Source organism: Penicillium paradoxum, assembly GCF_028828445.1.
Source record: "Penicillium paradoxum strain IBT 22861 chromosome Unknown utg000002l_segment0_segment0, whole genome shotgun sequence".
Classification (NCBI taxonomy): domain Eukaryota; kingdom Fungi; phylum Ascomycota; class Eurotiomycetes; order Eurotiales; family Aspergillaceae; genus Penicillium; species Penicillium paradoxum.
The window spans coordinates 444,257-471,023 of record NW_026643180.1 but is presented as its reverse complement, the minus strand read 5'-3'; the positions used below and the strand labels follow the sequence as shown (position 1 = coordinate 471,023).

At 49.6% G+C, this 26,767-nt stretch overlaps 8 protein-coding genes across 8 annotated transcripts; 3 read left to right on the top strand and 5 right to left on the bottom strand.

Annotated features, from left to right (window-relative positions):
• Positions 1-160: 160 nt before the first annotated feature.
• N7457_000175 (uncharacterized protein) lies at positions 161-505 on the top strand (the record flags this gene model as incomplete). The annotated part of the gene is made up of 2 exons (XM_057171243.1): positions 161-186; positions 271-505. The coding sequence occupies 2 exons, from the start codon at positions 161-163 to the stop codon at positions 503-505; spliced, it is 261 nt and encodes an 86-aa protein (XP_057035146.1).
• Positions 506-733: 228 nt separating this feature from the next.
• Positions 734-2,672, bottom strand: N7457_000174 (uncharacterized protein; the record flags this gene model as incomplete). The annotated part of the gene is made up of 5 exons (XM_057171242.1): positions 734-1,553; positions 1,630-1,836; positions 1,876-2,144; positions 2,227-2,399; positions 2,450-2,672. The coding sequence occupies 5 exons, from the start codon at positions 2,670-2,672 to the stop codon at positions 734-736; spliced, it is 1,692 nt and encodes a 563-aa protein (XP_057035145.1).
• Positions 2,673-3,321: 649 nt separating this feature from the next.
• On the bottom strand, positions 3,322-6,275 carry N7457_000173 (vacuolar protein sorting-associated protein 35; the record flags this gene model as incomplete). Its single annotated transcript, XM_057171241.1, has 5 exons — positions 6,098-6,275; positions 5,367-6,004; positions 4,302-5,296; positions 3,699-4,247; positions 3,322-3,639 (listed from the first exon to the last, which is right to left on the bottom strand). The coding sequence occupies exons 1-5, from the start codon at positions 6,232-6,234 to the stop codon at positions 3,322-3,324; spliced, it is 2,637 nt and encodes an 878-aa protein (XP_057035144.1). The 5' UTR covers positions 6,235-6,275.
• A 387-nt stretch (positions 6,276-6,662) lies between these two features.
• On the bottom strand, positions 6,663-12,479 carry N7457_000172 (putative NF-X1 finger and helicase domain protein; the record flags this gene model as incomplete). Its single annotated transcript, XM_057171240.1, has 3 exons — positions 6,663-7,833; positions 8,698-12,378; positions 12,466-12,479. 3 exons carry the CDS (start codon positions 12,477-12,479, stop codon positions 6,663-6,665), a joined length of 4,866 nt encoding a protein of 1,621 aa, XP_057035143.1.
• A 1,694-nt stretch (positions 12,480-14,173) lies between these two features.
• Positions 14,174-16,545, bottom strand: N7457_000171 (acetolactate synthase catalytic subunit; the record flags this gene model as incomplete). Its single annotated transcript, XM_057171239.1, has 6 exons — positions 14,174-14,241; positions 14,295-14,545; positions 14,609-16,043; positions 16,102-16,169; positions 16,225-16,323; positions 16,385-16,545. The coding sequence occupies 6 exons, from the start codon at positions 16,543-16,545 to the stop codon at positions 14,174-14,176; spliced, it is 2,082 nt and encodes a 693-aa protein (XP_057035142.1).
• A 3,497-nt stretch (positions 16,546-20,042) lies between these two features.
• On the top strand, positions 20,043-21,742 carry N7457_000170 (uncharacterized protein; the record flags this gene model as incomplete). The annotated part of the gene is made up of 3 exons (XM_057171238.1): positions 20,043-20,698; positions 20,761-21,642; positions 21,706-21,742. The coding sequence occupies 3 exons, from the start codon at positions 20,043-20,045 to the stop codon at positions 21,740-21,742; spliced, it is 1,575 nt and encodes a 524-aa protein (XP_057035141.1).
• A 455-nt stretch (positions 21,743-22,197) lies between these two features.
• N7457_000169 (uncharacterized protein) lies at positions 22,198-23,487 on the bottom strand (the record flags this gene model as incomplete). The annotated part of the gene is made up of 1 exon (XM_057171237.1): positions 22,198-23,487. The coding sequence occupies one exon, from the start codon at positions 23,485-23,487 to the stop codon at positions 22,198-22,200; it is 1,290 nt and encodes a 429-aa protein (XP_057035140.1).
• A 420-nt stretch (positions 23,488-23,907) lies between these two features.
• Positions 23,908-26,175, top strand: N7457_000168 (Mcm10/DnaG-type zinc finger protein; the record flags this gene model as incomplete). The annotated part of the gene is made up of 1 exon (XM_057171236.1): positions 23,908-26,175. The coding sequence occupies one exon, from the start codon at positions 23,908-23,910 to the stop codon at positions 26,173-26,175; it is 2,268 nt and encodes a 755-aa protein (XP_057035139.1).
• Positions 26,176-26,767: the final 592 nt, after the last annotated feature.

Here is a 26,767-nt window from a genome sequence, read left to right as displayed (position 1 = left end):
CGGAGACCGATCCTGTTGATTATTTTCGGTGAATCTAGCCACGACTCTAGCGCGTCTTTGTGTTTCTTCTGCGGTAGTTCCGTCTGCAAATACCGAATGCATTTGCTCAAGGGTACGGCCATTGGTCTCCGGGACAAGGAAATATACCCAAAGAAATGAAATGGCACAAAAGCAACAAAAGAAGACGTAAGTACCAAATTTGATAATTTGAATCATTGGTGGTGTGATAAATCCCTGATAGAATATAGGTTCAAATTCTGCAAAATACAGGATGAGCACCAAGCTCACGATGATTGAGTTATTACCCCAATTAGACATCGTTCCAAATGCACATCCTTTGGCACGGAGCGATGACGGGAAGATCTCGGCGGGCATTGCCCAAGGGATAGGGCCCCATGTTGCTCCAAATGTCAGCATGAAGAAGAGTACAAATGCAACACTTACCCACCCAGCTGCGGGTGGCTGGACCATTGCCCGTCAATTCTACCCACCACGATGGCAATGATGAGATGAGAGATTGTCATGCACACAGAGCCCCTCCTGATCCTGTCCCCTCTGTTGTTGTACATCCAGGAGGACTGGCGCAGCCCAAGAAAGGTATCCAATTCCCACCAGAGAGCTCACTGTGTAGATAACACAATGACGATAATGCAAAATCTTTCAAAAGACTGCTACCACAGCCTCTGACATTCACAGTAGGCACCATCTCTTGGTTTATTTCCCAGCTAACAACCTATATACCCAGCGGTGTGTCATTCCATAGTAGCGTCTCAGCCTCCAACTCCGATTCATAACTATCCCCTGAGAACGCATCACGAATAACCTGTCGAATTTCCGGGAACCGTTCTGCGCCATACATTGCCTTCGTAAACTCCCAGTACTCGGGATAAAAGCCAGCGCATTCCCAATCCACAATTCCCGACAGGCGTCCGCGATCAATAATAATATTACTAGGGTGCAGATCCGCATGGGTGAAGACTGAGCGGTATTGACGGTCATGGACGGCCGAAATCTTTTCTTTCGTCTCCACGCGCACGTATTTATGGACGAGGAAAGCGTGGAATTCGGAAATCAAACGGAACGGGCCACATGTACCGGATGGCAAACGATGATCTGTTAGCGGGCCTCCGTGACTGTTGCTGAAGGCGTATGAAGTCTGGTTTGGAATGCACCGAAGCTGCGGCAAAATGTGCTTCAAGTCTTTGGATAGCTGGTCACGTTCCGAGTATGAGAGTCGGTGGAACACTGTCTCCAGTGTTTGTCCAGGCACGGTTGTCATGATAAGGATGTAGTGCGTTCCTTGGTAATTATCCACCCAGAGAGGTGCGGGGATTGAACTGTAGTTTTCGACTAGGCGCAATGTCTCGGTCTCGTTAAGAGGTGAGCGAGTACATCTTTTTGCATACAGCCCGAACGGAAGCTGGTGCACGAGGCCTGTGAAAGTCCGTGGGTAGAGTAGGCTGCCTATTTTCAGGAGCACATGATAACATTGGACACGTATCACCTTTGGTACAAGGTACCAGACAGAGCGTAATTTCTTCTGTGTTGTTGCGCTGAAGTGGACTATCCGAAGTGACTAGATTAGCTCTACAGTCCCATATGCAGATAGAGGATCGATATTCCATACACAACGAGGGTGAGGGCCATCCCTTAGAAATTTGTTCTTCGACGTGGAATAAATGCAACGACGCTGCCATGCGAAAGTGTGTCCGTAATAGGAATGGATCTGGAAGAGGTAGACTGACGTCCCGCGTTTCCATTATGAACATCTGCATTGTCCGGTCCCATAAGCTGCCATCGCTGAGGAAGAGCGAGGTACAAGGCTCGGGGAATAGTCTGGAGGCGAAATAATATTATCAAATTAGTCCCAAGTACTTGTGGTGTAATCCAAGATCCCTGGAATCACAGACATAAACTTTGCTCGCTGTTTTGATTCTGGTCTCGGTTTCATCATTCCAACGGTCTTCGGTGTCAGTTATAGGAAAGATTTGGATGTGTCCATTTCTAAAAGCCAAATGAACGCTAGGAGAGAGCAGGAACAGGTTTCTTAGGCGAGCGTCCGTTTGTTTAGTTCGCAGAATGGTCTGAAGCTTGGAAGTTATGGCAGGGGTCAAAAATGCTTGTAGAAGGGCATATAGCGGACCCTAATAGCAGCATGATGTATATCCTCGTTAGATCAGAGTATGTCCTTCAATCTTAGTGTACCGATGGCTAATAAATACCTACCTGCGGATCCATGTCACTGCCATCAAAAAGGCTCGGTGGGATCACCCAGGCATGATCAAAACGAGTGGATGCATTTGGACCCGATGGCTTCTGATCCAGCATGAAGCAGTGCAAATCGTCCCGAGCTTCGACCAGGCTTTGTTCCTTGGGCCACACTTGGTCTGGCTTCGCCACTAATGTGGTGATTAGTGGAGACGTAAGAGTACATCCCATTCCAACTCACGTTTAGTGACAACTTGCTTCCATTGGAGTTTGAGCTCGCCCAATACCTGCTCGGGAGGATGTCCCGAACCATTATGGATTCTTTGCCAGATATATTGGGCGGCGCATTCCGCGTTCACGGCCTCGTCTAAAAAGGCTCTCCAGATCGAGTGCTCGGTTGGAGTAAGCCGAGCTGATTCAATAAGCTTGATGGTGGCCTTATAAGTTCCAGGCAATGGTTCCATGCTTGAGCAGTGTGTCCCCCAGATCGGTAGATCACAATCCTCAATGTGCTCCTGCATTCAAGCGGGAATGTAATCACGTGCAATGCTCGGGTTGCTACATCTGTGAAGGCCCAGGGGTCGGTCTGAACTAAAATCGAATTTTCTGCCTTGAAATGCCTGGCTTCAAGCTGGGAAAAGACTACGATACTGAATCACTCTGACAGAGGTCTTAACAAGTACCCAGTCAGAGTACCTAGGACCAGCCTTGGAAAGCAGGGTGGCCGAATGAAGTATTTCAGATGGCCAGCCACGTTTATGGCCTTGTGTAATGACTTGATCGATATCTGCGCTATTCGGGTGCTTATTCGATTGTAAAAAAAAGTAAAAAAAAGGCTGTCTATGAGCAGATACAATTCACGGTAAGAAGGGTATGGTGTTATCCGGAGACAATGATACACTTGTATATACTGGGAACGAAAGCAACACGAGAATCAATCGGCAGGCTTCCAGGAACGAGAGAAGAGAAAAGACACCAAGGAAATAAAGTAGCAGAGAAGGGATTCCTGCCCGGATGAAAGCAGAAATCCCACGTTACACATCACATACAATCAATCCTGAGGATTACTGGGGGTTGCCCTGACGGACATGGCCTGGGCCATCCATCTGGCGATTACTTTGGGGGGTCCGTCACAATACCCTCGTACTCGCGAGAGCGGATATACTCCAGCGTGCGCTGGAAGTGGCGCTTCGGACCGTCGAGGCTCGCGTTTGGCTCATCTTCGTTGGTCTGCAGGTTGGAGTGAATGAGTTCGATGAGGCCGTTCAGGTATTTCGTGGTGACGGTCTCGTTCTGCTGGTCGAAATAGTACACATAGCGGTTGAGGATTTCCACAAAGAGCTCGACGGAGACAGCGGCATCCATGCAAGCATCGGCCACACGAAGAGCACGTTGGAGGCACTCCAGGACTCGTTTGCCATCGCGGTAGAGCTGCAGGAATTATATTAGCGAAAACATACATAGATATTAGATATCATGTTGAAACTTACATCTTTGGGATCTTCTTCTCCACGTTGAGGGTTCTCAACTACCCACCAGAGGTGACTTGCAAGATAAACCGCGCGGCATTGGTCAGGCTTCTTGAGAAGCTTGCTTCCGTGCAGCGCAGCTTTAGTGATAAGTGTGTCATAATTCTCCTTGGAGAATCCGCGACTTCCATGCAGGGCACCTGAGATAATGCAAACGGCCTGGAATTGGGCACGCGAATCGCTGATCGCATCTTCGTAGATGGTAAATGCTTGCGCGAAGAACTCGTAACTGACTTCTTCAAATCCTGTCTGATCTGCGACTTCACCAGACATCACAAACAATCGCAGTGCAAGATCAGCGCAGCCTGGATTCACGCGCTGGTAGAGGTTGTTTATGCTTTGGTGCATGAAGCGATATAGCGCAGAAGATTGTGACTGCCAGTTATCATCGTAATGCTCACGCGACTTCAACTTGCGGGCCAATCGGATTGAGACTGTTATGATTGCAGGCGTTGTGTAGCGGATGCGTTCGTTACCCTCCGCGAACGCCTTGCGCGTTGCTTGGAGAAGCTGTCACATACTGTTAGTTTTCATCACAACAAATGCTCTGCTAGATAATCCTACCTTTAGTTGAGTGTCATTGTCCGATCCCCGAATCAAATGCACGAATCTCGCAAGCCATCCTTGCTCTTCTACTGTCTCGTCGGTCTCTCCTCCCCGGCGATGGGACTGTGACCCGGGATATCCAACAGACTGCTGCATACCTTCCTTGATCAACACTCTTGCCGCCTGAAGCACGCGATCAAGGTCTTCCGTTGTGGACACCGAAATCCTGTTCTTCAGAAGGCTGCGAATAATCTCGCCCGCAACAGCCCTCCTTGTGGGGTACGACTGTGAAGACAGAAGCGGCAAGTAATGTGGCAGTGTCAATGCTGTGAAGATTGAGATGTATGATTTGAGAGGGGCATTGAGGAGGTGAAGGATGTGTTGTTGAGTTGGCGCAGAATGCAAATCAGCATGATCAGTGTATTCGGCAGTCTTTTGTGTTGCAAAGTCCAGGACCTGATCAACATACTCTAACCGGTCCGGGTAAGTGTTCAGTGCCAGGTTAACAAGTGATACCAACAGCGCCATGGTATCTTGAATCGGCAATGCGCGCGTCTTGATCAAATTCACCACCTGGTCGTAAAAGATATCGTACAGCTTGATTTCTGATGGAACTGCAGATTTAGCACTGTCATCATTTTCGACTTCCTTTTCTTCTGTCGTGGTCGTAGACTCAGAAGGCTCGGTGCTTTCTTTGGCTGGTTCTTCTTTGCCATTCTCAGCCCCATTTTCCTTGGTTTTATCGACATCTTCATTCTTTGGTTGTTGAACATTGGTCTCTTTGGCAAGCTCGAGCTTTTGCAAAAGCTTAGTGACGGCTTCTTGCTCGCTTTGTTTCCGAGCTTCTGGCTCCGCAGTCGAGTCCGCTTCTCTTGCTGCGTAAGACGACAAGCGGTCCATAAGACCAATGACAATTTTCTTCAAATCCACGTTCTGGTTAAGCCTGGCGATAGCAGATAATAAAAGGTCGAGAGTGTGAAGGTGGAACTCATCAGGGAAGACCTTCGTTATAACTTCGAGAAGCGTTAGTAAACCAATCGCGCAGCAATAATCTTTCCAGGAAGGAGAAGCATAAATCCATACCTTCCAAGAGATACTCTTGCGCTAGGATGTCGCGGCATTGTACAACCTGCTCGAGGAGTGCTTGCAAAATGCCAGATTTATACCCCTCAAGATCAACCAGCTGACTGAGTCGCACAATGTTGCTACCCACAAGCAGCTCGAGTTCGCGTCTTTCTTGTATCCGCCTCTCCCGCTCTCGTGAGGGGCCTTGGTGCTGCAGTCGAACCCAGAGCTTGTTCATCTCCACGAAATTCGTCAAAACAAAGTTGATCGAGTCCTGCATATTACCCTCCGGACCATCCCCGGTGCCCAAGGGCAAATGATCTCGCGCTTGACCGGAAAGGTAGTACCGCAGGAACAGGCCACGGATGGGATGCTGAACACCTCGGCTCATCTCCATCATGTCCTTCATGATCTCCTTGACCGGCGCATCTTCGACAGACATGTAGACAGTACCCACGGTAATCATCAGGTACAATCGAGGGACGATGTTGCCAGCATACTGGACGAGTTCGTAGAGGTCGGCAAGGTGGTTGACGGGGTGGTTCTCCTTTAGGTAGACGGAAAGGTGTCGCAGCGCATCAAAGACGGCCATGTACAATTCGTAATATTGCTTCGGGCCGAGACTGGGGGTTCGTAGTTCGGAGACAAGAGTCGATCTGTAGAGGCACATTTCACCAAGCTGTCAGCACACGGCTCGTTTGCGCACGTTCGGAGATCGCTGCCTTGGGGGGTTTCGTCGGGGCGCTTACCCGCATTTGAGCGCATCCATGAGCTTGCCAGGAGTCTCTAGACATTTGCGCATGAGACTCGACTGCTGCCTCACCACCCCCAATGCCTCCTCGAGGAGGCGGTTCTGGTCCTCGGTGACGGGTGGTGGGCTAGCCATCGTGGAACGGATGAGGGGTGGAAGCTAGGGGGAGGGAGAGCAGGGTGAAGACATGCACTGCGAAGACAATTAGGAAGCTAGTTGTCTTGCGAATCAATGGAACAAGAATCAAAGGGGAATGAGGGGGGAAAGCGGAAGGAGGTGAGTGGAGTGTAAGCTAGTTGGGCGTGACACCTGGGGATTCCCCGAGACGTCACTCTCTACGGCAGCGGATAGCGACTGCTCACAACATTCAATCTTTCGGATGATCGGGGGCCTTTTCATCCATATTCTCCTTTGATTCTTAGAAGTTTTTAAAAGCTATCTTGATAAAATTGACCCTGCCAATATCACTCCATTCCTCCCCTTCCATAAAATAGCTAATTGATCTGCCTAGACACAAAGGAGTCGAACCACGCAAAGCGCAAAAGCGCAAAAGCGCAAAGAACTCAGCCACCTCCCTCCCGAAGATTCAATCTGGCCATATCTTGTTCCAGATCATACGCTCGAGTAACACCCGCTACCATCTGATGGAACTCGCCCCCCACTGGGGCATCGCACTCAGGACAAGAAGCCATTTCCTCGGCTCCTCCACATTCTCCAATTGTAAAGGGATGTCCATTGCGACAGTAGTACCAATGCCCACTTCCTTGGAATTCTTGCGCCATCGCAGAGATCACTGCCATTCGTTCCTCATTAGTGATAATTGTGTAGAATGTGCCCTCGCGCAACATTTTCTCGACACTGTCAACTTCACCTGCCAATCCCCGTGTCTGGCCCGGGTGCTCGTCGCACAAAGACCTGGCTCGGGCAATTGCGAGCTGGCCGTGCTGCATAATCTTCATGGTCTTGTCTCGTGTGCAGCAATGTGCTCGTTCGAGGGCATAAAGTTGTGCAAGGAAAATATGACCCTCTGTTTGCTGCAAAAGTCGATGGTGAGTAGTCGCTTGTTGGATGAGGGCCTGGCAATCGTCCCGGATCTTGTGGAAATCAAGCTCTAACATAACCTGGCTTGGTCGTCCTTCGGATACGAGGCTCAATAGATCAACAATTAGAATGATGTCCAGACGAAGCAAAAGGGCGGTTCCTTGTAAGAAGCCTTTGGTTTGTAGGACATTGTCGATGTAGTCCATATTGGCTGTTGTTTTCTTGCGTTGTCGGGCATTTTCTAGCATTTTGCGAACTCTTTCAATAGGCTGCTCCTCGGGTTTCACACGACCTCGATAACCTTCAATTCGCTTGCGCAGGTTGAGGATCCTATCCCATCTGCCTGGATTTGTGTCCTCCATGATATCTCCCATGTTCTGAATTTGTTGGGCTCGCGAGCCATTTATCTCTATCACCGATGGCCATGGAGATTTTCTCTGGTCTTCTGTTGCTTTTAGCTCATGGACGAGCTTAGGAAGCTCCTGCGCGAGAGGAACATACTCCCGGTTGAGTAAAAGAATCAATTTCTTTGTCGATTCATCAAGGATAGCTCGACGTATCAGTCGGCCATACCGGGCAATATCCCTCAATGAACCACGGCATGTGGCGCACGTTTTAATGTCTTGAACAGAGAAAGGAGTCGATGATACCCGGATAGACACGGGCTTGCCATCAGCATCGACTTCGTAGTGCCTAGCCATATCCATTTGCGCATCCATGTTCTCAATTGTCAAGAAATGTCCACACTTAGGAAATATGCATGGGTTCTCATCCAGGTTGGTTTCTTTGTATGTCTGACCCTGGATGAAGTCGACTTGATGAGTTTTGATGTCATTGTTTCCGCATCTTTGACAGAAGGAGGATGGAGGACACTTTTCTCCGCATACCGAGGGACATCGGTGACCACAGTTCAACCTCTTCTCGCATCGCTTAGAACATGGGATATTATCGCAAGGCGCTGCACATGGCATGGAACAGATACTGTGTGGACACTTTGAGAGACATTTCTCTTCTGCGCAGGGAGTACACGGCTCATAGCACTTTCGGGGGCACTTGGAGTGACCGCATCGCACATCGCAAGGAGCTTGACATGGGGGACATGGCTTCTCCCCGTGGCAGGTAGCGCTGCAACAATGAGCGCATGTCGATTGATTACGGTCACACCGTTGCTCGCACGTTCCATGATCCACTAGCACCTTGTCAGGTATTTTCGTGACGCATCGGTAACACATTTTCTTGCATAAGTGCCCGCAAGGCAGAGGGTTGCGACATTGCGTGATGCAGCGATAGTTCTTGGATTCCACATCGATATGGCATGAGAGAGGTACGACATGGTTACACCCTGGGATGGTCTTGTTCACACGCACTGAGCAGCGGACTGTGGACAAGTCTTGACTCTGCCAACATGGAAGATTCAGCATCAAATGACCGCATGGCAGCGTTCTGTCTTTCTGATACACATTGACCGTGCATCTTTCTGGGCAGGGGTCCCCGCAACGCTTTGGGCATGAGTGGTTACAACCGCTGAATGGTCGAGGGCAATGCTCCAAGCAAAACACGGCGTTGTGCATCAGGTCGGAATGGCATTTTTGAACACAGGCATGTCCACATGTGAGCCGGCTTATGCAGCGCAGATTACAACCACCTTCGGGTGAGAACTTCAGGAAGTCTTCTGGCATCGAGACCGCAATTAGGGTATCTAGATGACGAGGGCATTGCAGTTCCAGGACATTTCCAATGTTATGATCCCTTTTCAGGATTTTAACGACTTGGGCCCACATGGGAACATGGGCTGAGGTCTCTGAATTGCCGATGATATACATGCCGTGTTGTGCCCTCGATAACAAGACATTGATCCGATTGGAAGTTCGTAAAAAGCCGCAGTTGTTCTTCGTATTGCTTCTGACCAGCGATATCACGACAACCTTAGCCTCTTCCCCTTGAAAGTTGTCCACGGTGGCCACCCGAAGAGCTTGGGACAAAGGTGCTTTCCTCGGAGGTTTCTCCTTGATTTCATTCCCAAATCCAGCCTGATCAAGGTCATTTTGATCACGGTCTCCGATCAGAATGGTACAGAATTCATTCAATCTCTTTCGTAGGCGATGGAGTTGGCCCAGATACGGAGTCAGTACTGCAATATCTCCAAGTTTATATTCGCCTTGTTGAACAAGATGATTGACCAAGGAAACAGTCATGTCAATTTCATAATTGTTCCAATGGGAAGTTGACGTTAGATCGGCTTCAAAGGAACCTCCTTCTTGATGTCGGTGATCCAACCAAAATAGTCTCTTTCGCATTCCCATAACCTCCGGGTACTGAGAGACTGACGGTGCATCTTTCAAGTTTGGATACGATGTTTCCCGGATGAGCTGAGCGATGGATGGATGCATTCGGCGCTGGGTCTCCAAGGTGCTGAATGGAACTCCACAGTCCATGGGGGTCTTGTTGGAACATACTAGTCTTTCAAACAATGAGATATCAAGAGAGTATTGCACGCCACCCCGAATATTCTCACTGGAAAGGTCATAATTTTGAACTTGAGGCCGAAGCTGTTGCTGATCACCAATGAGGATTGCATGCTCGACAGAAGGTAGAAACGCGGTAAGCAGATGAGATTCAAGGACTTCACCAGCTTCTTCACATAGCATGAATTTACATGGGAGTCTTCGGAACATATCCAGCCTGCGAGCAAGTCCCGCTGTCGTGGCCCCAATGACATCTGCTTGAGTCAAGCAACGAAGATGCATCTCATCCTGGACGTTATCGTATCCGAACTTGGCAGTTTTGTGCGACGAAATGATCTGCATAACCTTCTCATCCACTTCTGCTCGATACCCTTGATACCAGTGGTTGTAAATGAGCTGGCGTTCCTGCCGGGTCATGTTGAAGACATTGATTTCCTGGAGCTCTTCCAAAGTCCTCCGACAGGCATTTCTTTTCGGTCCGGAATCAAGCCAGGAGGTAATTGCAGTCTGCGGGTTATGTGTCTTCATTTGCTGAAAACCGTCGTCACGGGTCAATGAGAAGAGCTGATCGTGATGACGGGAATTTGATCGTTGGATATGGGCTTTTAGCCGGCTAATGGGAATGTCCTTTTTCAGATCAAGAGCGCGAAACCCATCTTCGCACGATGAGAGTCTCTCAGCCGTGCTCCATCTTTCTTTCTTCTCCATTTTCGTTCTTGCAGTCTCTTTCGCAACGGTGTGGAGGTTGAACCTTTCCAATCTCTCGGACTTCGATTGAGATCCGATACGAATGATTTGAGATGTCACGTTGTTGTCTAGGAGAGACTCAAGAAGCTGATCGAGGGCATGATTGGTATATGTGACACACAATATGGGTCCCAACCTTGCTGTACCGACGTCTTTGTTTGCGAGCAAAACTTTGATAAGAGCCACACCCGTGTAGCTTTTGCCAGTACCAGGTGGTCCTTGGACCAAACCAAGCTTTCGCTTCAGACAATTGACCAACGCATGAGCCTGTGCCCGGTCTAGAGTTGAATGGTCCTGCACATATTGCATGTCAGTTGGCTGATTGGTGCGGACGTAGAAATTGACATCATTGTCCATGAGACAGCGGAGATTGAATGCAAAGCCAGGCTGCGCTGCATACAATGGGGGAGCGACGTTGGGTAGATTGGCATTCTCAAAGGCCCAAGGGACGAAAAGCTCAGAAAAAGGCAGGTTTTTGGCTAATTTGATCGATTGGAGTGCTCGGAGGGCTGGTTCGAAAGCTGGAAGTATGACTCCCGGAAACTCCACCAAGGATATAACGGGTTTCTTTGGACTGAACAAGTCTAACACAACTTCAGCATTGGTATCCCTAGAATCCACCAGCATGAGTGTGACCGAGCCTCTCTTGGAGCTCTTCCAAAGAGTCCTGGGCTCAGTCCTTGTCTGTGGATGGGTCTGATCCTGGGGTTTGACGGGGTCTTTGTTTCGTCGGGGTGACATATCGCGGTGTGTCACGGTACAAAACAACACCACATCCTTCTGAATCACTAGACAGACGAGTGCACCGGGCTGTAGTCGTTTTGAGTTCTGCCACCACATCTCCCTGGCTTGGGCTGTGTAGTTCATCACTCCAGCAGGCTGGGGGAAGTCAACTTCGAAGTAAAGGCCCGAAAGCCAATTGAATCCTAAATTTACCACCAGAGAGTTGGGGTAAACGAACCTACGCAATTGTGGTAGCTGGGGATGCGGGTTGAGTTCGTGATGGATTGCATCTCGAAGCTGACCGACGGTGTCTTCGCGCAACAATCGGAAGTTCCTATCCAGCAGCCCATCAATACCTTCAATGTGCCATTGAAGTGGATCATTGACAGGCAAGTACTCGGTCTGACGACAGCAGATCTCCTCGAAGCTAGGCATGATCCTGATTTGGCAGATGTCGTCAAAGTCGTTATTGTGTCTACCCCCAGGGGTCTCGCGTTGAGCAATGAATGTTACGGGTTTCTCATTTTTGATCGTCGGTTTGGATATACCCATCTGAAGCAACTTCCCAGTCTCCATCCGTTGGAGAAGATGATCGAGATGCAACTGAGATTGATAGAGTCTAGCAGTCATACCCGCCTTGTCGTTCATCAAAGTGAAGACGGCTTTGAATCTCTGTGCAACAACATGAAGACAATCCTGGATAGGTGCCGTGGAATTGAGGTCCGCAATTCGAGAGAAAGTGTGTAGAGTCGCCTCTAGTAACATAGCACTGCCTTCGTTTGTGGTATCAATTTCGAGCACGCCACAGGTGAAATTGAGCCAACGTGCCGCTCTAGTCCCATCGAGGCCGAACAAGACATTGTAGATTGTGCCCACTGCCTGCTCCAACACCAGCGAAGATGAAACCTCGGGATTTGTCACTATCTCTAGAAACGGAAGCACCTGTGTCTTGAATATGATGTCTCTCGTTGTATCATCCATGTCTTCGAAGTTCTCCTGAACAAGGTCCAGTACCAGTCTCAGACCATCCTCACTAGCCAGTGTCCGGATGACCTCTTGCCGTACACTGGCATTTGATTCGATCAGTTGCCTTGCCTTTTGGAAAATGGCCGTCTTTTTTCCGGACGAGGGACGAACGCGCGCTGTGTATAACGGGACACTAGCTTGCCACGCTCGCAATGACTTTTCGGAATTTGTCAAGCCATGGGCTTGTCTGGGCTCGGGACGCGCAGTCGAGTTGGCAGGGTTGATCGCTCCTTGGCCTTGTTTGTTGCTCACATGAGCAAATTTGCAGTTCTTCCATCTGCAATGCCCCCTGGCAAAGTCACGGCAGATCCTTTCATTAGTCAGTTAATATATATGCTAGAAGTGAGGGCAAGCTGAGACTGACCTCTGAGACTCCATGGTCAAGGGGTGTTCAGGTGTAGTGTTGGGGTTGTGGAAGCAAAGTGACTCTCAAGAGAAGGATCTCAAGCTGAGTTTCTATGAGAAGATGTTTGACTTCTCAAATTGATTGAAATAGGCCGAGATGTTGGACGGGAAGAAGTTTGAAGGTTGAAGCAGAAGAGATGATAAAGGTTCAAACTCCGGGGCGTCAATGGAAAGATATGGTGCATGAAGAAGCAAGAGTGCGCAAGAGGAAGGAAAGAAGGAGCAGTCACTTCTCCGTTTGTCCCCTATAAATAGTGCGTACGTGAGTACTTGGATTGTATTCATACTCATTGAGGTCTGTTTACCTACGTGTGTACGTATACAACCTTGGTATCCGTTGCTGATATAAAAACATCTTGTCCCGCCGTCCTTCCAATTTGATCAGTTCATCGTTATCCTCAAGGGACCACAGAATTGGTCTACAGTGTCAAGGGAGAGGTCGATAAGCTACATGTATGTATAATGTTCTCTATCCCATGTCCCAGAGGATTTTGATGCTAGTTTTATAGCTTATAGCTTATAGCTTAGAGCTCCTGAGTCCTAGCTTGAGTGGGTACCTAGTAACCTTATGATGGTAGTCTTACAAGTGAAGTACCTGGAGACTCCTGCTGTAATTGCCTCTTCCTTGGGGGGGGAATATTGGAAGATCCCTCCAATCGTGTCAGTGGCGCCAACCCGCTAGCGGAGGCATTTTACCAATTTTCACCATGTCATAGCCTGAAACCGGGCCTTTCTCGACTACAACGAATTTTAACGACTAGTTCTCCTCCTTGCCACAATCATAGCTTCCTCCTTTAAAGAGATTCATTGAGCCGTATAGGTATTTGTTACCGGATGATAGTCATTAAATTTACTCATGGTGATCTTCGCCGAGGGAACATCATGGTCTCCTGTAGCAAACCAGCTCGAATCCTTGCTATCGTGGACTGGGGACAAGCGGGAAGGCATCCAGACGACTGGGAGTAATGTAAAGCCCTCTACCCTTGCTGTTACGAGGAAGACTGGCGGCGAGGTTGGATCGACAGCCTTCCAAGCCCGCGCTTGCAAGAATTTGAGGTCTCCATAGAGTACACAATGGCAATGGGCTTGCTGTGAATCACTTTTACCTGGATCTATTCGCCTGCTGGGACTGTAAGTGTATACATGGTTAGCACCGAGCGGTGGAAGTAAACCACGCCTACTTCTTTCCAGGGTTATATGTTAGAGGTAACTGGAGAGGCATCCCGGTCTCTCGCCGTGCTCAACAAGTCTCTACAAGATTCATATTAAACGAAAGTTCAAATGTAACGCCCTTGAGGATGGTATAACAAGACATGAATGTTTTCAACGACTACCTGCTCCTACTTAACGGAACTCGAACGTGTCAATTTCCCCCTATCCAATCGAGGGACCCAAGACATCGATGATTATATACAAGAGGGACAACCTGGCAAGGAAAAATTCCAAGATCGACCAAGGGAGATGGCAAAGATCAAACCTCCAGACATGGAGAGCCCAACTGCACCAAAATTTCCTGCCAAAGAGTCCTTCAAGAGCAATTTTGTGAAGGAATTTGTTGGTTATCTTTCAAGAGACATTGCCCCAATCGCTTTTGGTAAACCGGCCAAGAAACGCCATGGATATCAAAGTACAGAAATATGAATTTCGAGGTGACAGTCACTTGTCACCTACTCTTGTCGGACAGCAAAGTCCACATTACGCTGGCGCATCAGGTCCTTGCGCTCGAGATCCTTGGCTATAGATGTGTTAGTGGCATTTCAAATGTAGTTCAAGGCGTAGATTCCATACCTTCATCGTAAACCAGGAACTCGTGAAGACCACGGCCGGAAGGCACCATAGGGAGAACGGGCACCTTGCGGTCAGTGATGACCTCCAGAAGGGCAGGACCGTCGTGCTCGATCAGCCACTTGAGCTTCTCCTCAAGCTCGGAAGGCTTGAAGCACTTGTCAGCAGCGACGCGCATAGCCTTGGCGAGAGGAACGAAGTCGGGGTTCTGCTGGTGAGTGTGGGAGTAACGATCCTCATAGAAGAGGTTTTGCCTGGAGAAAAATAATATTAGTAAAAGTTCAAGTGCTGGGAGAACCATGAAACGATAAACTTACCATTGGGTGACCATACCCTGCTCCTCGTTGTTGAGCAGGAGAACCTTGACACCAATGTTGAACTGAGCAGCGGTGGAAAGCTCAGTGAGAGTCATGTTGAAAGAAGCGTCACCGTCGATGTCGATGACCAGGCAGTCCGGACGGGCCACCTTGGCTCCAAGGGCGGCAGGAAGACCGAAGCCCATGGTACCAAGACCACCGGAGGTGATCATGGTACGAGGGTGACGCCAGCGGAAGTGCTGGGCAGTCCACATCTGGTGCTGACCGACACCGGTAGTGATGATGGTCTTGTCCTTCATGTGGGCAGTAAGGTCGCTGAGCTTCTCAATAACAGCCTGGGGCTTGATAGGGCTTTCCGCAGTCTGGCGGTCGTAGAGCGACAGAGGGAAGCGCTGCTTCCAGTCGTTGATCTGCTCGAACCACTCAGGACGCTCAGGAACGGCCTTGACTTGAGGCAAAAGAAGACGAAGGTTAGCGGCACAGTCACCCTCAACGGCCTCGTTGGCTTGAACGACCTTGTTGATGTTCTTGGGCATGATCTCGAAGTGGACAATACCACCGCGTCCCTCAGTAGCGGCAAGCTTGGCTTGGGGAGCAAACTTGGGGATGCTGCCAGTCACACGGTCATCGAAACGGGCGCCAACAGCAATGATGAGATCGGCCTCCTGCATGGCCATGTTGGCGTAAGCGGATCCGTGCATACCCAGCATGTGAAGGGCCTTGGGATCCAATTCATCGAATCCACCAAGACCTTGCAGGGTGGTGGTGACAGGAATGCATGCCTTATCGGCGAATTCCTTCAGGATCTTAGGGCCCTCGGGGTGAGCCAGGAGACCCTGTCCAACGTAGAGAACGGGCTTCTTGGCAACGTTAACGAGGCTAGCAACACGGTTAATGGTGCTCTCGAGCTGCTTCTGGCTCAAGTCACGGGCTGCCCTTGCCGCGGCGCTGGGGAGCGAGGGAATGGTGCTGTGCATGGGAATGGGGTTCCGGAGAATGCCAGCGGTGACATCCTTGGGCAGATCAACCAGAACAGGGCCTGGGCGACCACTGGTGGCAATCTCGAAGGCTTCCTGGATGCGGCGAGGCAGCTCACCAACAGACTTGACCATCACGTTCCATTTGGTGCAGGCACGAGAGATGCCAATCACGTCAGCTTCCTGGAAGGAATCGGTTCCAATGGCGCTGGTGGGAACCTGTCCACAGAAGACAACCATCGGAGTACCATCAGACATAGCGTCTTGCATAGGAGTGATAACGTTGGTGGCACCGGGACCAGAGGTAACGAGAACAACACCGGGCTTGCCAGAGGCGCGAGCGTAGCCCTCCGCCATGTGACCGGCACCCTGTTCGTGCTTGGGAAGGAGGAAATCGAAGTGCTTCGAGTTGTAGATAGCATCGAAGACGGGGAGAATGGCACCACCAGGGTAACCGACTGCATTTCAAGCGTTAAAATTCAGTCAATTGCGCAATATCAAGCATGAAAAACTCACAGATGTGCTTCACACCCTGGCGAAGCATCATTTCGTGGAAGATCTCTCCACCGCTCATTCCAACCATTCTTCATGCCAATTGATTAGTTTCAGTATACCCAAGCCGTCGTCGGAGTAACATACGAGTCATCAAGCTCGGGGAGCTGGCGGTGTTGCAAGGGAGAGATCTCATTGCGATGGGGTTCCTGGTTGAACGCCGGGCTAGGGACGGGTCTGGACTCCCTGGCGATTATTCGGATTAAAACTGAACTGCAATTGCAGTGTAAAACCAGACAGAACTCACGAGGCTGAAGCTGAAGCTGTGCTCTGGCTACGCTTCTGAACGTAGCGGTGGGGCGAAACGGCCGAGGCGACAAACGAGGTCGAAAAAGGTCGGCGTCCGGCGAGTTGCCTCTGGAGGTGGAAGGCCCGCAGGGTACTTTGTGATGGTCTTAAAGGCATCATTGTGAATGACGGCCAAGCCAGGAAGATGGAGAGGAGAGGGATTGTGAAGTAGAGAGGAAAAAAGTTGACAATTGACCGCTGAAGATTGCCGTGACTCTTTCTGGGGATTCCGAGAAAACGCCTTAAACCCAAAATGTCCGACCGCTCTGAGTCAGTCAATTCGGGGCTTTTGATTCGCTCATTGCCTCTCCGCGCCCTCCGACCTCGGCCGGTGAGAAATCATGTGATTTGATGGATGTTTTCGTCTGTCCTCGGAACAGCAAATATGAGTCAGCAGTCTGAAAGGCTGTATGGCCATGAGTCTGGAACAACTATATACATATTTGAAACGATCAATATTTTCATTAGTCTCGCGGTGGTCAGGGATATATTTGAATCTCAAACCAAATGGGAGCCTTGCAGCCTGATTTTCCCCGAACTTTTCGGTGAAGTGGGTCTTGATCGGCCCGGGCATCTGGGTCAAGCTTCGGCACTCCGTATATAAAGTAAGGGCGTTGTGGCTTGGATGCGATGTTATTGATCCCTTGCTTGGGCATCTGTTGATATTCAATTTACATAAGTACTTCCGCTTAGCTCATTTTCACCCTTTTCTTTTGTCATCCAAACAGACCTACTGGGAATATATTGAAATTTGTATAAGCATCCTCGACCATTGCATGTGTATGTTGTAGGCTGTTTGCTCAAACGGGATTCCCATCAGGGTATATTTTCCACGGAGATAATAAGAAGGATTCTCAACTCTTTCATATAGAGATTAACCGCTATGGTGACCCATAATGTTCAATAAAGCACCCTAGGGTTTCCCATACTATATCCCAGGTGTTAACTCTGAATAACTCTTAATAGAGCAAATACGTGCAGTAGATAGCTTGGATTTGACCAACACCACATTCTCATTCAGTACTACTCAAAGCATGGTGACTTTTCGGCTTCGAAATAAAGCTATTTTCTTCCAGATTAAACGATGTACTAACCCTGGATGGAGTAAGCGTAACTACACGGGCTAGTGTACAAAGGCGAGTATGCCACTTTGGATTTGGAATGAAATTTTTTGTTATTTTCCAACACGAACCCTCAGAATTACCTAAATTCCTTGGTCTCTTGAAGTTTCCCATCCATACCAGTGCCTATGATACTGTTTCATCCATACATAACAGAACACACCACCTTTATAAAAGTGATGAAGAGGCTTTTGTGTTACTTAAGCAATAAGAACGGTAGCGCTACAGGTATCTATATCACATTGATTCTTATAATGAGAATACTGTACTATCTCTGTATAGCTTCCTTATGATCTTCTGTCTAAGGTTTCTAGCTATGTCCCCCGCCCCAGAGCTATCTTTTCAGCTATCTTGCGCTTTCACATAGTGTCAGCTTCAATATGCTTTGGAGTATTTGGATGTATAATATGCTAATGCCCCTATAGACAATATTTAAAATAGCACGCTAGTTTCATTAGACTGCTGTAGGTTGAGCTATCTAAACGCATTTCTTCAATGTAATACTTCGATATCCGATCTCATGCCTTTGATATTCACATTTATCTACTAACGCCTAGCCATGACCCGTAGCCTCAAGTGGCTCTATCAAAAGTCTACTGGTGGAGAGATCTAAACATATCATGTCATTCTTGACTACATATTGGCAAAGTCAGCACTAAAGACTATAGCTACAAGATGAACCTACCACAGCCACTACAGGCAAAGGCTATAGTGAGAAATTAAGATCTTAAAGAAACCCGTCCCAAGAGCAATGCCCAAGACATATCATTCAAATCATTTCGACTCTCTTTTCCACTGCCAAGATAATCCCCTTTTCTTCCAGTACCATGCAATTGATCTCACTATCAACATCTTTCCCAGCCCAAAGATATCCGGCTCGGAAAAATATGCCTCTGTCATTGTCAACCGATGGGCGGGGTTTTGAGTACTCAACATTGCCAACAGATTGTCCACAATCAAACTTCGTTCGATGTCAGTCATCGCTCTACCGCGATTAACTTCACAGCACCCACACTCCACCGTGCAGTGCCCGGTACCCTTTCCCTTACTAGTGAGACAACGCTTTTCGCAACATCCGCAGCCTCAAGCACAGCAACCGCCCCTCTCCATACAATCCTGAATGAGCTCCTTTCGAAGATACCAGGAAGGGGTTTGTCGAATCTTATCGTAGATCCTCTTCAGTGGCTTCTGGGGAAGCTGACTCTCAAGGTTATGTCACCATTCCAAGAACGATATAATACTTGTTTTCACGAGCTTAAGATCTTGTTCATATTCGTGACGCATATTTGGATTGTCCTTGGGGGACTTTTCCAACGCTTTCAGGTTAATTTGAATCCATTCCTCTCGCTGTATACCTTGTCGTAGAATATAGTCTATGAATATGATCGCCGCGAAGGCATCCGCATTTATTTGAAGACCCCTGCCATATTCAAATATATGTCTGTTCTCCTTTTAATAATTCCGAACAGGCTTGAATTTTCCGAAGGAATCGAACATTCATAAAGAATCTGATCCTGGGATCAGGAAGTCCAGTTTGTCTTCGCGGGGGTCCTTCATGACCTAAGCCATATTAGAATGGATTCCTTGCACGTAGTTAAAGGCGCTTCTTGTAGATCGGGGAAAGCACTTACGACAACTTGGTTCGAGTAGTCTTAGAGTAGTAGTGAGTTAAGGAGAAGTTGAACTAACAGTTGTGGTGATAAGTATACGTAGTTCCATGTATTTCTACATCATGTACGTTAATGTCCGAGTCTCTATGCGGTAGTAGGTAGCTTCCAACCTAACCTTCTCGGAGATAGGAAGGTTTCATGTTCAGACCAGCATCGGTGGATCCCGATGTATTTCGGGTTGGCATTTTATGACCAAGAATTGCTCGTACCCGGTTACTACCTAATCCCCCATGCCCGCCGAGCTTCATTTCCCGGTCCTGTCGGGCCGGATGAATGCCGATTCTCGCGGAAGATGTAGGCCCACTTTCTCGGCATGCCTTCTGTCCCGCCACACTACCTCGTAAATTCCCGATCAAGAACAGGGGGAAAGTGAATCTAGGCTATCAGGGCGAGGGGCTGGTTCCTGTATGCCAATACAGAAGATCACCCATGTACTCCGTAGCACCTGGGCAGTCACCGAAAGATGTGTCGAAATATGGTACCTGGCGTCATCGCCTAATCGGGTAGAAAAGTCCCGCGAGAAGGAAACGAGCGCACCAATCAGGGGACGTGGAGTTATTCATAAATTAAGAGTCCGGAACAAGACGATGGCTCTCCCCCGCAAACCGCCTCGCATTGGTCAACGGGATCCCAAAAGGCAAAAAATCAGAAAAGAACCCCACCATTTTGCTGCCTTTACCCGGGGAACATGGGGCGTATGTCTCTCCAAGGGACACGGTGAAAATACGACTGTAGCTTTTGGCTCGTTTGTTTATTAATCTCCCCTGATTCCCGTGTCCTCGTTGTTCACCTTCTTCTCTACTCTCTACATACTACCTACCCCGCCATGTCACCCCCGCAGGAGCTCGTGCCGCAGACAGAATCCATCGCGGAAGTCTACGCAACAGACGACGCCTCGGTGAATTCGGTTGCACCGGAACACCAGCAGCGATGGACCAATCTGATTACCCAGTTCAACAAGACCTATAACCACCGTCCGGACTTCGTGGCCCGCAGTCCCGGCCGCGTGAACATCATCGGCGAGCACATCGACTACTCGCTCTACGATGTCCTGCCGACTGCCGTTAGTGTCGACGTGATCATGGCCGTCAAGGTGGTCCCTGGCAACGCCGAGGAAACCACCATCACAATCGCCAATGTCTCACCAGAGAAGTTCCCCTCGCGCGAGTTCACCGTGCCCCACAACAAGGACGTCGAGATCGACCCCAAGAAGCACGAGTGGGTGAACTACTTCCGCGCCGGTCTGTCAGGTGCCATTAAGTTCCTGCGCAAGCAGACGGCCGAGGGCTCGCTTGTCCCTGCCAGCATGCAGATCCTGGTCGACGGCAATGTGCCTCCTGGTGGTGGTATCTCCAGCAGTGCTGCCTTCGTGTGCGCCAGTGCCTTAGCTGTCATGAAGGCCAATAACCACAACGTTTCCAAGCAAGATCTCTTGGATCTGGCCGTTGTCTCAGAGCGCGCTGTCGGTGTCTACTCCGGCGGGTAAGTTTAATAAACCGACACTACTTAAAATCCCCGATAACTAACCTCGTTCAAAATTCCAGCATGGACCAAGCAGCGTCCATCTTCTCCAAGCGCGGCTACCTACTTTACACTCAATTCTTCCCCCAATTCAAAGCCCAGCACGTCCCAATCCCCACCTCCTCCGATGAAATCACCTTCCTCATGGCCCAGAGCTTCGTCACCTCCAACAAAGCCGACACCGCACCCCGCCACTACAACCTGCGCGTCGCAGAGTGCACCCTCGCCGCTGTGATCCTCGCCAAACACAACGGCGTCACTCTCTCAAAAGACAACAGCTCCCTCGGCTACAGTCTCCGCAACTTCCACAACGCGCTCATGACCAAAGAAGAACGTCTCCAGGATCCCCTGGAGTACCAAATCGACTCCGTCATCCAAGCAACCATGGACCTGTTCACGCAGGAAGAGGGTTACACCCGCGAAGAAATGGCCCAGCTCCTCAGCATCACCGTCGCCGAGCTGGAAGCAACTTATCTCTCTGCATTCCCCGTGCAGGCGGAGCGGTTCCAGCTGCGCCAGCGCGCACTGCACTGTTTCAAGGAGGCGCGCCGCGTGCTGGATTTCAAGGCCTGTCTGAGCAAGGCGACTCAGCTGGATGAGAAGCGGATCCACTATCTTGGCCAGTTGCTGAATGAGTCGCAGGAGTCGTGTCGTACGGCGTATGACTGCAGTGCGCCGGAGGTTGATGAGATCTGCGCCATTGCCCGTCGTGCGGGTACTTGGGGTAGTCGGTTGACTGGTGCTGGGTGGGGTGGTTGCACTGTTCACATGTTGCCTCAGGGTAAGGTGGAGGCTGTGACTGCTGCGCTTCGGGATGAGTATTATCTTAAGAAGTTCCCCGATATCAGTAAGGAGAAGTTGGAGCAGGCTATGGTTATCAGCAAGCCTTCCAATGGATCGTTCTTGTATGTTGTCCCTTGAATTGTTGAGATACGTTGGTGGATGATGGCTAACATTTGGCTTTATAGGGTTACGGGAGCTGCTATTGACCAGATCCCTCTTTGAATGTTGTACAGCAAACTTGAGTAAAGCCCACTTAGTTAAGGGTATTGACGACATTTCCAATTTCAAAATTAAAAAAATTATATTCTTCCATGATGGATGGCTCGATTGGTAGTATACATTGAGGGCGCACAAGATGTGCTGAAATGCAGAGCGATGTCCCAGAATGTCTTTGGCATCGGTAGATTGCTTGGGAAGAGCCATACCATATGGGCTGTCATATGTGCCTTCCAATATATCAAATAGATAAATTGGGATTGGGCTTCACGCCAAAGTTGAGATGATGACGCTCTCAGCTTGGCCCTACCTAGATTTCCTGCCCCTTGGTGTGTTTTGAGGAAATCTTTTTAAGGAGACTTTGGCCTCCAGGTTTATAGACCACGCTAGCGGCATTCCTCTGAGGACAAAGAAGAAACCTCCTGTTTATATACATCGATATTATAGTGCAGTCGGAATTTTCAAGTTTTTTTCTTGGGCGCAGCTTTGGCGAAGAAAGAACTCATCTTCTGCATTCCGCTGGTGTTGACCTTCTTCAAGTTCCTAACTGCGTGGGATTCCGAAGCTTTGGATTTCTTCTCCTCTTCTTCCTTTCGGCGTTTCTTCTCGGCCCGTGTATCCTCTTCCTCGTCATCAAGATTCCGTTTCCGGGTGAAATTAGACATGTCGCGCGATGCAAGAGCTTGAGCACGAAGGTCCGCAATTTCCTTGAGACGATCTTGCAAAGGCTTGAAATCAATTGGGCTCTCTGCAGAGGCGAGGATATCGTCCAGCTTTGATGCCATGCTGGTTGGTAGATAAGACTCCTTAATGAAGGACAGCGCGGTGGAAATTCTGAGTAGCCGAGTAATGTGATCTGAAGCTGGTGACTCTCCGCTCGGGGGCTGTGGCACAGGTGTTGATTCTCCTGCAGGTGTCGCAACAGACGGAGTCGCAGTTGCAGCCACACTTGAGGGTGAATCCTGCGTCTCCTCCGATTTTGACCCCGTTTCCGCACTCTGCTCTGATGGCTCTTGGCCGGTGACAACATCATCCCGCTTGACCGCCATCAAAGGGGTGGCCAGCGCCTGACGAACAAATCGCTCCTCCAGACTTGCAGGAAGGCCCCGGTCCGCCGTGCGTTCTGCCTTCGCGATCATTTCCTTCACAAGCTTTGTCTCACTGAACCGGAACATCTTCTCATCACCGGCCTCGACCACATCGCAGACAGCCTCTACGCGGGATAGGAGATGGGTCCGGAATACCTCATCATAAAGAATTTGGCGCAGGTGCTTGGGCATATCATCATGTGAATCGATGATATCGTCCAATGGCTGGAAAAGTGAAGGCCCGGATTTCGAGGAAGGAGCCAATAATGAAATCATGAGAAACATCACATCAACCGGAGTTGCCACCAATAGTTCAGCCTTCTTCGTTATTGAGCCCTGCACCGGAGCTGCAGGTGTTTCCTTGTCCTCTTCCGTGGGACTCGGTGTTGCGCGACCGCGAGGGGTGAACAGAATACTCCGCGCCATGTGCGCCGGCGGCGCGATAACCGTAAACTCATATACACCGCGGTCCGGGCAGAAGAAGTAGCGGGTTAGCTCTCCCGACTGAGGATCGGGCAGGGAGACAAGTCGCGCATTGTCGCTGGCGGAAGATGGTAGGATGAACGTTTTGCTTGGTTTCTCTGCCGCGACGAGGGTCTTAGTCTTCTCTTCCGGTTCCGAGGTCTTTGCAGATTTCGACGCTGGTGCTGATCGAGTTCTCATGGTGAAAGATGGTATCCCCGACAATGGCTACACGGAGTAAATGAAGACATGCGGAAAGGGAAGGGGCTAAAATGGAACCCGCGTCGCGCCCAGGAACGCGACTTCCCGACCCAATCAGCAGCAACGGTCACCTGGTGCATTAGCGAGGTTTCAGACCGGTCTGGTATCCCTGGGATTTTCTTGACATTTGCGCATCCCCTGCTTCTACACTCCGCGCAAAGTTGGGGGACGTCGCAAATGTATATTCGCTCCTTGATCACGTCGGACACCTTTCATACATCAGTAAGGTCCTCCCGATTACTTTGACCGACTACTGTCTAACCATTCTCCTCTACTCAAGTGGCTGATTCTGCGTGGCCGCCCAAATCACCCCGCGCGGCCCTCCTGAGCTCTCCGGCGGGACGACGAAAGTACCAAGACATGCAACGCAATCGCGAGCACCCGACCTCGCCATTAAAGCACGCAAACGCAACACCTGATTTCCGATCAAAAGCGAGCCAAATTGTGGACGAAGATGAGGCTGATGAGGAGGACGAAGAAACATTGCAGCTTCAATTAGCCGAGATCAAAGCGCGCCTGAAACTGAAGAAACTTCAGCAAAAGAATCGCGCAAGGTCCAACTCGAATCTGGACGATGAAGATGTCCAACCCGGTTCCGCCGTCAGCGCCCCACGAACAGAAGACCGCAGTCTAACACCGAGGATTACCAGCGGCGCGAGACAACGAACGAGCAACGAGGAAATACAAGTTCCGGCATCGCCTACAAGGAGAGAAGTTCCTGCTGTGGACCCAATATCGCCAAGGAGATATGTGATGGGCATTGACAAGGGCTGGAAAGCGAGCGATGTGTCATTGAAGCGACCTCCTCGACCAAGTAGTCAAACAGGGTTTCGAAATAGTGCTACACCGCGCTCCGACGTCTTCTCCTCACGCCCCCAGTCCTCACCTGCTATGGGAGGGGCCAACCGAATCAAAAGCTTCAGCGAGCGAATGGCTGAAAGCAGAGTGGCTGAAAAGGCCCGGTTAGATAGGGCAGAGAAGATCCAGGCTAACCGCAGCTCTGCTTTCCAAATCGACAAGTCAGAAATCGAAGTCTTCAAGGCTGCAGCCGCGAATGCAAGAGATCCATCCCCACCGTCAGGACGAGAGCGCCCTATCCAAAGCTTCACCCGTGAGGAGATTCTTCGGAATATGGAGCATTACCGCCCATCTGGTCTGCAGCGCAGTAATACAACCCCAAATATTCGCCGCACTGAGGGTATCAGTCACAATGAGAGGCCAACTCATTTACACAGACGGACTCATACATCCGAAGACGAACCAGGATCCTCACAAATATCAGGCCAGACAGATGATCCTTTAATCAAGCCTCCGGACTCTTCGAAATTCGAATCATACTCGTCGCTCCATCTATCGACTCGGGTTCTTCCGCATTCTTTCTTGAACCGCACACTTGCAGATAAGAGAGTTCTCCGCATCCCTGATTTACTCAAAACGGTCAAGGGGCCTGCATTTGAGCTTCCAGAGGACATTGATGGGGATTTTGTTGTCTTTGGAATTGTTGCATCCAAGTCCGATCCCCGGGACAAAAAGTCTACGGGGAACGTAACTGTCAAGGAAACAAATCCTTATGACGATGGGCTAAACAATACGAACAGATACATGGCCATTACTCTGACTGATCTTAAATGGACCATTGACCTTTTCCTTTTCGACACTGCTTTCCCCCGTTACTACAAAATCTCGGAAGGAACCCTCATCGCAATCTTGAATCCTACAATCATGCCTCCCCCGAAACACAAGCTGGACACGAACAGGTTCAGCCTGTCCCTATCTTCATCAGATGATAAAGTCCTTGAGATCGGCAAAGCCCGGGATATTGGGTTCTGCAAGTCTATGAGAAAAGACGGAAAGATCTGTCAATCCTGGGTAGATGGTCGAAAGACCGAGTTCTGTGATTTCCACGTTGACATTCAGGTCCGACGCACTCAGGGCAAACGTTCAGGAGTTAACGCCAATACTGGGATGGTTGGTCCTGGTGGTGCCTCTGGATCGCGCCTTGGACTCTTCAACGAAGGAAAGAAGCGGGGCGATGGTTATAAAAAAGGCCTGAAACACGAAGGTCCACAATATCATTTGGGGTCCCAATCGTTATACTACGTAGCGCCTTCCAGAAATCGCGGCGCTGGTCGTTTTGGCAATAACGTCATCGGGGACGCAGAAGATCCTTTCATTGCCTCGGGTATGATGGGTCGCGGCACGGAGAACAAGGAGGAGCGAATGCGCAGACGTCTTGCAGCTCAACAGCAAGAGCGTGATATCACCCAAAAACTGGCCGCCGGCCGTATCGGCGGTGTGGGCGCCGAGTATCTTCGCACGAGGACTGCAAACGAGACTCCGAACAAGGAGAAGACACCGGGTACCCCAGCAAGGCCCATAAGTCCCACAGCAACCGCTGGGATAGACTTGTCCACTTTTGGCAAAGCCAACAATGTCCGCTTAAGCCCAATGAAGCGTGCTCATGACAAGCCCCACGGCAGCGGAGTCAAAAAGACACGTTTTCTTACTTCAAAGGGAATCAGGGAAGCTGGTCGCGAGAGCCTGGGTGCACCAGCCGAGTCTACACCTAGTGGGAGACGGGCACTTTTGGATGATGATGACGACGACGATGATTTGGAGTTCATTTGATCAATTTAAATGATCATCTTGAACGTGTTACACCACGTCAACCCTTGAGTCAATGTCCACCCGTTGAGGGTTGGACCTCTCATAACGCCGTTACGAATATAAAACATATCCCGGGTGCATTGGGCGGATTTCCTTTTTGTTGGACTTTGTCGAGGAACAGAGCTAGTTGCATCCCCTATTACCCTAGTTTGAAGTTATGTGAATAATTAATGTGTATTTGTACCCACATCGGCATCATGCTTGTCTAGTTGGCGGCTCCTACCGAAAGCTTGTTTTTAAGCGTAGAGCGACTCTCCACAGTATTGCCTAGCAGATTCTAGCGTGAAAGTAATAGATGGATAAGCTCTTGGCTAGACGAATCTACCATCTACAATTAGAAAGAAACAAGTCCACTTCATCAATTCAATTCAATTCAATTGTGTTGTTACGCTATTCCCTATTTCCCTAAAATTCCTCCTGCAATGAACGACCCCAGAAAACACAAGAAACAAAGAAAAAGAAAAACGCCGCTGTCCTAGTAGCCGATGTTGTGAGGTATCCAGTGTCCGCAATTCCCAAACCCACGTGCGCCATGAAAAAATTGAAACAAACG